The sequence below is a fragment of the Atta colombica genome, unplaced genomic scaffold (genome assembly GCF_001594045.1).
Source record: "Atta colombica isolate Treedump-2 unplaced genomic scaffold, Acol1.0 scaffold126, whole genome shotgun sequence".
NCBI lineage: Eukaryota > Metazoa > Arthropoda > Insecta > Hymenoptera > Formicidae > Atta > Atta colombica.
Window position 1 is genome coordinate 5352247 of NW_017259213.1, and position 10929 is coordinate 5363175.

Consider the following 10929-nt stretch of genomic DNA (forward strand, 5'->3'; position numbering starts at 1 on the left):
ATATAGTGGGTCATAAAATTTATTAAATTGTATTATTATGTATTTCTTTTGAAAATTTCTAGACATATGCGAATCGAAGTTCTTTAAACGTTGAATAATTGAATCGAACCATTGAAATATAATTTTTAATTAATAATTATTTTTAGATTAAGTTTTAATATATATTACATAATAAAAAAGATTTTTATGTAAAAATAATAATTATATTTCTATAAAATCACTTTAAATATACTTGTATATTTAAATATTTAGTATAAAATTAATAAAATATATTGTATTTACAATTTGATAATAAAACCACAGACATGTAAAAAATTGTAAATAAAACTGCGGTTACAAATCGATAGTCAATATGAGTCTGATGATTGTACGTATGACTAATCAAATAGTGAACATCAAAATCCAAGCAACAATTCGATTCAATATAGAAAAGTTCTGTTTATGTTGCTCTATATTGGACATCTGAAATACGACCTAAGAACGTTATTTGGACATTCTGTAAAGTTATACACAGATAGGGATGTCCAAGATATGTTGAATATGTTCAGTTTTCAAGCAGTGCACGACATCACCACTAGAGGGATATAGTGAAGTTTAATTACTCATATTTAAAAAATTACATCGAAGGATATAGGATAAAAGGCACAGAATATAGATGCGTTCTGTTTTACACATGATGCACATAATCATTTATCCTTATTGTTTATCGAATGTTAAACAAAGATAAATGATGCACATCCTGCATGAAATGGAATACACTCCATGATGACCCAGGTAGCAGACATCCGTCATTATGGCGTGATGGTCACGTCAAAATGACGGGGAAAGAGGGTTTCTTGTCTTAGAGATGGAACCTTTGAAACTGATAAATTTATTTAGAGTATGATGAAATCTATCGCTCTTATCAAATTTCAGTTTTTTGTCGGCGGGGAAAGTTGAAAAAAATCGTATTTGAAGTTTTACCGTAGTGATGACGAGGAGACGTGAGAGTGGAGGGAGAAAACCCTCGACTTCCAGCTTCAAACATGATTTTTTTCAATTTTCCCCATCGATAAAAAAATGGAATTTGATATTGGATGATAGATTTCATCATATTTTAAATGAATTTGTCATATATAGATATTTATCTTCAGAGGTTCCATCTCTAGAGCAGAAACTAGGGGGAGTTTCCCTATACTGTGGGTATCCTTTTTCTACATTATTTACTTTCAAAGTTAATCTAAAAATGACAGTTCTAAGTCACAGACCAAAAATGTCATTATAATAATGTCAAATAAACGTTATTTTAACTTACAAATTGAATGAAATGAAATTCTTTAATTATAGTTACTTACATATGTATATATATAAGATAAATTTAACGTCCACATCACGTTATTATTACAAAGACTTATTGATGTGTTAAAATTAACGTCGAATACATGTCACTTAATTGACGTCAGTGATCAATTGTGATCAAATATTGACATCAAAATAACAATAGGTTGCTATCTGGGGAGATTTTTCAATGAATAATTTTTATCCTTTATTTTGATAAAATGATGTTGAGATGATGCCTTAAGGATAATACTTGATAATTGAGTTCCAAGATGAAAGTTAATTTTTGATAATTTTTTGATATTGCTGATGATGATTGTTCGGTATCCTTTTTTTCCCAAGAATTTATATATAATATATATAAGAAAAGAAGAATATTTTCAAAATTAATTCTCTATGTCATTGGGGTTGGACGTACTAACGACGCTTTTAGGCGGTATATTATTCGTACGAAAGAAGTTTATATCCATGTTTTTGAGACATATTCGATATGTCTATAATGAAATCATGTTTTGGCTACAAAAGATATTACTCGTAATTACAATAATCAGAAATTCTTTATTTTATTAAAGTTTGCTTAACCAAACATCTTATTAATTATCTTATTAATTATAATTATTTTTTCCCTGTGGATACTTGTCAAACTCTTTAAGGTCCGATTACACCAACGTTATTTTGATTTTAAGCGTTACTTTGAGGCTTAAAACTCTGTCTTTTTGGCTTTAAAACAAGATAGATACAGTTTTAAGTCAAAGTAACGTTGACGCAATTGGATCTAAGAGCACTATCGTATTCGATGAAGACAAAAGAAAAACTTTTTATTCGAAAGAATAAATATAATATTAGGATTGTTTACAAGCGGCTAAATATAAATTGTTTACAAGCGACTAAAATAAATATAAATTTAAAATAAATATAAAAATAAATATAAATTTTTATATAACTTTATTTCGAGCAGCTTGTGTTATGCTTTCTTTAATTCGGGATTATTATCCAAACATTTTAATGATAACTAAGAAATCATGGCTGAGAGGAGCTTATCATCGCCATAAACAAAACGCGAATTAGAATTTCCGCGAATTTATGTGAAATTTCGATAAGGTTATAAAAATATTTTATAACACTTCTGACGCGTTTTATATTTAGTCTTCATATTTATTGTGCTCCATTTAATCTTTGTCCGAATATTTTTGTTTTGACAAGAAATATATATAGCAAACGAGAATGAATTGAAACGAATTGAAATGAATTCAGATTTTTAGAAATAATGATTCACGAATGTTAAAATGAATGCTTTTCAATCTTGAATGCATTTTTGTCCATTTATAGGAATTGCATGGAGCATATCTCTATGCCTTTCAATCTAAAAATAATATTAGTTTTTTCTGTGCACAATTGTGAATATTGTTCAATTCAATTTTGAATAGAAAATGCAGTTTTTCAATCCAATTGCATCCAATTGAATCTAATTGGATCCAATTGAATCCAATTAAATCCAAAAAAAAATATTCGCTATATAAAATACGCATTCGGATAGAAAAAAAATTTAATCCATTTTAATCCATTCTTGTTTACTGGATATATATATATATATATATACATTATTTTAATGTTACCTAATTTACGGCTATGAAATATTTTTACGCAAAAAACTTTTCATAATAAATAATTTCAAATTATGATGTAAGTTATGCGGTTACGTAAAAGATATAAAAAGTCTGTCGCGGCGTATTTGGATAGACTAATGGATTTCCTAGAATATTCACCGGATATCCGTGCATATTTTGATTGAAAGTTCTGGACGACGTGGGGATCAAATATAGATCGTGAGCGGGTGATTAGAGTGGACGGTAAATAAAGTATCAGAACACAAGCAGTAAGAAATTGTACCGAGGCACGTTTTGGTACCGCGAGGTTGTATTCGCAGCTCACCGGGATGGCTCGTTCGCGATTTCCCGGCTCGCACGAGAGTCACGAAAGTTGACAGCCTCGAGAGAAGAAGAAAACGGTCGCCGTCTGGCGCTGTACCGACATAAAGAAACAAAACGGAGCGGAAGTGGAAGATATCTATCTATAGCCCGGCGTGATCGCGACGGCGACGCTCGTCGTCGTCGTCAGCGAGCGACGTGTCATCAAAAATTACGAAAGCACATTATTGCAGTAGGCCAATAATTCTTAAATTATAGTGGTAGTTGTCTTTGCAAGCCGATATTCTTTTCGCTTTATCATAGCTCGTTAAACGCAGAAAATCGTAAAAACGAAGGTCAAACACAGGGATATAATTCCTCTGACATAATCTACTCATTTAAATTTTATCATGCAAAACTTACCTTTCGTCGCAATTTAAGTGACTTTAATACATAATTAAAATGCCAACTACGATTATATTAATGAAACTCTAAGAAGTAGAACAGGGCATTTATTATGGAACTGTTTGTAATGTTTGTGGATTCTTGGAAATTATTTCGTTTTCCCTAGAAAATACAATCGAAATTTAAAGAATAATTAAATAATTCTGATTGGAATCCATTTCGAATAATTCCATAATACATGTTTTTAACAATAGATTACGCTTAGTAACAAATTGAAAATGTTATTTTTTTTAATTCTAAGTATATTCGAACACTATAAGATTTTACGACACCTTTTCTTTCAGGTCAATCTTTTTTCAATAAATTATTTTTTAATTTTCATTTTTTTTTCACGTATCTATATAGAATTACGCGCTCCTAGAATTAGATATGCTATCTAATCTTCTGCTCTTCTATCTCTTGTATAAATTCGCAACTATTTTAAGATTCGTTACGTTACCATTTCCGTTTTCTTTTTTGTTTTAGAGGGCCTATTCCCTGCCGGTACGAACGCACACCCCTACCTCGCAGAATCGTGTTAATTTACGTCGAAGTGTCAGAAACGAGCCGCCACCGCAACCGGCGCGCCTGGATAAGCATCGTCGCGGTTGGACGTTACACCTGGCTCGTCCTCTAAAGGCATCCGGATGCTCAAGCCCGCTCATACCCCTACTGATTGTCGTGCTGATCCTGCTGGGAGTCGCAGGGGTCGCACTGTATATCGTCTTCGGTAAATAAATCTTTATTTTATTTACTCTTGATGTTATTATTTTATTTCCTTAATTGTTTGTTAAGTAGAAAATCTGAAGTTTTCGAACGTATCTCACGATGTATATTCTTTCGTGAATATTTTTTATTTTACATAATCTGAACTTTTTTTTGTTAAATGTGTAAATAATGAAGATCTGTTGTTCACTTTTACAGAATTTTCTAAAACGTGAAAACGTTTCTTCTAATTATAATATCCACTTATTAAATAAGAATTATTTAAACTATAGAAATCAAAGTCTTAAACGATGTAGTTGGATCTTAAATGCTTATATGATTCTTGTGTGAATTTATATACTACGTATGTAGTCCCCAGAAACACGCGCCGAAATGATTTTTTGGTCTTGAAAACGCTAACTTTACTAAACTAGACGATCTTAATAATGTTGAATAACATAGTAAAATCTAATAATTAATTCTTATTGCGAAAAATATTATTATATCCCTCGAACCCGAATCTCTTGCATTCTGTGCGAGCGTCTTAAACCTTTAAACTATGATGCCTCGGTAATATAAAATCTCAGGGCACTAAGCCGAGGTAATATTTTTCGAAATAAGAATGAATTATTTACAAATTTTAATATGTTATTCAACATTATTAAGATCGTCTCGAAGGTGCGAATAAGCATCAAAAATTTAAATTGCTAGCCAATTTAACTCGTGATATTACTATGGTAGTTTAATAGAATTAGCGTTTTCAAGATTGAAAAATCATTTCGGCGCTCGTTTCTGGGGGACATAATATATAAATTCACAAGAATCATACAAGCATTTAAGATCCAGTTAGATGTTTAAGACTTTGATTTCTATAGATTGTATTATCACACATATACAGTCCTAATATATTATATTAAGAATTATTTAGTTTCAGATCATTGAAAAAGACATTTACCGAGATCTTTAGAATATTATAAAATAGGAAGACTGATTGAAATTTAAAAAATGTATCTAAATAGTACATATGTATATCGTAAAATTAGAAAGTAAGACATTTTTTAAGACGTTTTTAAGACATCTATACCAACATATGTGCTACCTGGACATTAAATTTTGGCCAAAGTTATCTCATTTTATGTACTTTATTCACAAGATCCCAAGCAAGATGCTTATTTTTTACTTGTTTTGTCGTTTATTCATTTAAAAAACTATCAAAAGAGATTAAATAAAACGCATACTGGAATTGTGCGCGCGTTTTATTGCTTATATAAAGTAATAGCCGTAACTCGATGAAGGTTTAATGAAACATTAGAAATAGTTCGCTGGATAGATATACGTTTGTCAGAATGAAATATTATTCCCGAGATTAATCGTTCGATCAGAATGTTTATTGATCTATCATATAGAAGCTTAATTCATCTCGCGCTGATGCTGACTGCATATTTTAATTCACTTCATAGTATAGATTAGATAGATAGATAGTGATAATTCACTTCATAGTATATATATTTTATATATATTTTAATTCACTGCATAGTATAGATACTTTAGATCTACTCTGCAATATCTTTGTTTCTCAGAGAGATTTTTTACGAAAATCCAATGAAATTCCTCTCTCTCCAATTTTTGTCTACTCTTTATGATATTACAACAGTTTTACTTTGAATATTATTGTTAATACATACTATCTTTCGTCGTTATAATGATATTAATGACATAGAGTTCCTTGATAGTTTACGATAATATAGAGTTTAATGACAAATTTGCAAGTCTTTATTGTTCGAAGGTATTATTCTGTGCGAAGAAGCTTGCGTGCCGGGACATCATATATTAGCTGGGAATAAACGATACACTCGCCATCGTCGGCGCCGTCGCCTTATCGTTCGGGCAATTAAAAGTATCTGCATCCCGCCAGCTGACGGCCGAGGTTTAATTCGACGCAAAGCGTGGCAATTGCTTCAACGAGATGAATTTAACCGCGGGGTCAACAGAACGTTTCCTCCTCTGCGCGCACGGTCGATCGCGCTGAAGCGCGGCCGCGAGTACTATGTGCGATGAAAAGTGGCGAGAGCCAACGACCGTGTATTTCGCGAACGTTCAGTATTATGTCTGGAATCCCGAGGCTCGAGAGAAAGTTTTTCAGGCTGTTCCTTCAACCCCTAACGGCGTGAGACCGAGAACAGAGAAGCTTTCATTCTCTTTTTCTATTTTCCACCTATTTTTCAACTCTTTGTTTTCCAAAATTAACGAGAAAAATCGAGGAAATGTTACCTTACATTTGCGAATTTCTTTTTTCTATTTTATCTCTCTCTTTTATGTAATAATAAATGGGTTCATTAGGTTCGGTTCTTTTGTACAATAAAAAAAAAAAATTAAAAAATTAAAAAAAGGACAAAGGAGAACGTACATAATTTTACTTTCTTCAATTTGTTTTTCTTGTATGTCAAAAATGCACAAATACTCTTTTAACGAAAATTCAATTAAGGTTTTGTTTGCCCCCTGATAAAATTTTTGAAAACAAAACAATGGTTCAAATAATTGGAAAGAAAACACGGTATGATATGTACTTTTGTGTGATTTTTGAAGGCTCTTTTCAGGTTACGATTGTTTATTCTTTTGATACTGTTAATTGCATTTTTTGATGTCTCAACCACATTTTTTTTTATGATATATTAATTAATTCTGCATTTCCGTTGTCGCGGGAATACGATAACGAGCTTTTTCAATCGCGATGATTGATCGCGTCACGCCTCTTTTTTTTCAGAACCCGAGAAGCTCCAGATTATTCAGCAGTACCTGAAGTCGTCGACGAGCAGGTTGACGGGGCAGAACGTTACTTCCGGTGAGCCGATCACGCCCGTGAACGACGAGTCAAATCTGACGATTGCGGCGACCGATACGATGACGTTAACATCGATGACAGACATGGAAGAAACGTTTGCCGGGGGTATGTTTGCCATGAGCGCCCCTATAAGCGGCAATCTGTCATTTCCGGGAAGCACTTCGCCGTCAAACGAAGGCATGGAAACGGAAGCTGCGAGTCAGAACGTTATTAATGCGACGAGATATTGCGATGATTGCTTCGAGGGCGAATTGTGCGTTGCCATCTTCGGCGAAATGGTGCCGATATGTAGAAAAATCCGTGACCACAACGATCCTACCGGATGCGGTGGTTTTTGCACCTTAAGTAGGCAGAAATGCCATCGTCTCGATGTGGATGCATTCAGGTTTGTCTGCTTTTTTTTTATTGATAGCATCGAAATTCAGTCTAATATTAGGTATTGGTAATCAGTGGATTCTTTCTAAGCGTCGATCATTGATAAAGTGTCTTTGTTAGTGACTCAAGAAAAGATAAGACAATAACTCTTATTATTATAATTATATATATAATTCTTCATTATTAATAATTTAATATTATATTATACTAATATTATATTAATAATTTGATTACCATAATTCTTATTTTTTAATTTTGTGATTATTGTAATTATTATATGATTATTATATACTCCTATCTTATAATCCTATCTTATAATTTTATAAAATACGCGACATATGTATTATTTTTATTATTGACATTCTTTAAAACAAATTTTTATACGAGATATTTTATATATGAGTAATGTAAGAATAGCTACGTAAATAATAAGTATAATGTTCATATAGATTTAATTAAATTAATTTCATTTATTCAATTTAATTTATAATCAATCTGTCATCTATTCTAATGAGTTATAATAATGAGCTATAATAATGAGTTTTTTTATTTTATTAAAGATGTGAAAGAGTCGAACGCTTCTTCTGTTTGGAAAACGAATGGACTTGCTCCAATACGTTATGCATCCCCTTGGATAAGCGTTGCGATGGGCATATGAATTGCTATGATCATTCGGACGAGTATGATTGCGGTAAATATAAATTAAAAATTATAGTTGAAACGATCTATGCATTTGTTTCCCTTTAAAATACAAGATTTGAAATGATGGGATTTTACATTTTATTACAAATGAGTTTTGAAATTGCTTTCCATTGTACTACGGGTATTTTCTGTAATTTCTATTCGGAAGCGTTTCGCGGATTAGTCTCGATGTGAATCGTAATGTTTGCAAAACATTAGCATTTAATAATAAATTTAGACTCAGAGATAACGGGTTTTGAGATTGTTTTGCCACATTTTATTTCCTTTTTCCAAATGACAAGGTTCTAATACAAATCTGAGATTTTCTTTTCTTTTAATGAAAATAATGAGTTTTGTAGTGAGAAATATTAATTAAGTGGATTATATTGTAATTCGTAATCGTGATAATTATAAAGAAAAGCGGAGAATTACACGCACTTAAAAAAGTACTATATAATTATACGAAAAACATAATTAAATAATATGAATATTGCTCGCGAGTGATCTTGCAAACCGGTCATGTCCATCCACATGCATTTTGTCTCTTGTTAAAATATACCGCATTGCCCTAGTTTGTAGTGACCTATAATTTTCTGTTATCGGCTTTTCTTCTTTACTATTATTTGTGAGGCTTCGATTTGACAGTTTTTACTTTGGTATCGCTTCAATCATATTTTCTACGTTAAAGCTCAATTCCAAAGCACAATTCCGAATTAAAATCATTCGATATCGATTGATGGAATTTAATAAAAAGTGATATAAATTATGAATGGTCGAGCTATGAATGAGCTCGTAATGAAATACAAACATACAAAATTCTTTTCTAAGATAAAGAAATTTTATTGCAGCTTTGATATATATATATATTCACATGGTATATATATGACATATTCGCAGAATTATAAAATTTCAACATGTAAAATTATTTCCAAAGTCATTCAATGTTCGTTTTCACGATTGAGATGGATTGACACTTTTTTGATAAATTATGTTTATAATTTATTATAAAAGAATTCAGCAATTCGCTCATTTGATTTTATATCGAAAACGCCTTGCGATATTTAATATAGGTATGGAGGTATGCAAATATAAAATACGCGAAGCAAATAGATGTTATCAGATAGTACTTTTTCAGTCACGTTCTTTTTCAGTCTGCAATCTGGAGACGCATTTTCAGTGTGGTAACAAGACTTCCTGCCTTCCATTGGAGAGGAGATGCGACAGAAAGATAGATTGCTGGGACGCAACTGACGAGATTAATTGCACGTTAGGTGAGCATTCCAGCGTTTTATTGCGATAATGATAGTCTGAGATGTCGTAATATTCAAATGAAATGTACAAACAAAAATGTTACGCTACATGTATATGATAAAAGAGCAATTTTTTTAAGATTGTTTGTAGGAACGTAAATTGTGATCGTAATCTAAAATTTAAAAAATTCATCAAGCAAATATAGTGCCTTATATTTATTAAGTATTCCTTTAGTCGCACTTGTTTAAGTTTTGTTGCAGCAAACTGGTAGATGCCGTGATAAAAATGTTATCGTTTTTTTTTCAAAATATTATTTGCAATAAGAGTTTACTTTATATTTTTGTTCTTGAGCACTTCTCAGACACTCTTCGGGCATATCTCCAAGACATTTAATGTTCTTGCAAAATACAGACAGAAAGAAGATAGAACATTTTGTATAAAATTATAAACAGAAAAGTTATTGTCTAGTAGTCTCCTTTTACATCGCTTGATGAAGATCCTTTTTATATCTTTTTTTCTTTGTTTCTTTTATAGGTCATGATCTTGGTTGGTGTGAGTACATATTTATATTTGAAATGCATGTATATTTTGTATAATTTCTGCACGCTGAATCCTTAATAATGCACAATTTCATTAATAGAATGGTGAAATTGTTTATACGGTTTTTCATAATATTAATGTTAGATTTTGGTATATCTACAAACTAACTCATTTTTATTCAAAGAATGTATTTATTATATATTACTTATTATATACATCTGGGATTCGAATATTCCAGAAAAAAACTTATAGATGAATATAGTTAAGTATAAATTTCCTGTATAAATATGAAAATAAATATACAAATTCATTTGTTAAATATTTTTCAATATTCAAGAAAAGCAGTTGCTTTTTTTAAAAGAGAAAACTTAAATATAATTCCAGCAAAATTAAAATTAAAAATCTCTTGTTTCGAGTTACTGAATATTTGAACAAAGGCAAATTGCCGAAAAAAAAAACTGATTTAAATAATAATTTTTATTCTCGATTCAGTTTGCTCATTGGAAGACGAATTTACTTGTATCAATGGGGAATGTATACAGAGAGATCGGTTTTGCGATGGACTGGCGGACTGTAGTGATGGAACAGATGAACCTCATGGATGTCAAGGACGATGCAATAAACACGAATTTACATGCCAGTAAGTCAATATTTTACATTTTTTCTGTGTATAAAAGATAAAGAGAGATGTAATAATTAAAAAAATATTCTCATTAAAAAGATATCTTAGAATAAATGTTTTTTTTTTCGTGAAATTAAATTTCTCTTTTTAAATTTACATTTTTTTTTATTCTTAACATGTCTACCAATTTATTCTTAAAAGATCTAACAACACTTTATTTATATATATATGTATATATATTATAT

At 30.9% G+C, this 10929-nt stretch overlaps 1 protein-coding gene across 2 annotated transcripts in view; it reads left to right on the forward strand.

Annotated features, from left to right (window-relative positions):
- The window catches only part of LOC108695044, a 38487-nt gene that overhangs the window by 26979 nt on the left and 579 nt on the right, over nucleotides 1-10929 (forward strand). For both annotated transcript variants that reach the window (XM_018204775.1, XM_018204777.1), the window contains exons 3-8: nucleotides 4155-4398; nucleotides 7138-7600; nucleotides 8151-8281; nucleotides 9423-9542; nucleotides 10057-10074; nucleotides 10555-10702. In XM_018204775.1, the coding sequence (XP_018060264.1) occupies nucleotides 4155-4398; nucleotides 7138-7600; nucleotides 8151-8281; nucleotides 9423-9542; nucleotides 10057-10074; nucleotides 10555-10702 (1124 nt within the window). The remainder of the gene's footprint in view (nucleotides 1-4154; nucleotides 4399-7137; nucleotides 7601-8150; nucleotides 8282-9422; nucleotides 9543-10056; nucleotides 10075-10554; nucleotides 10703-10929) is intronic.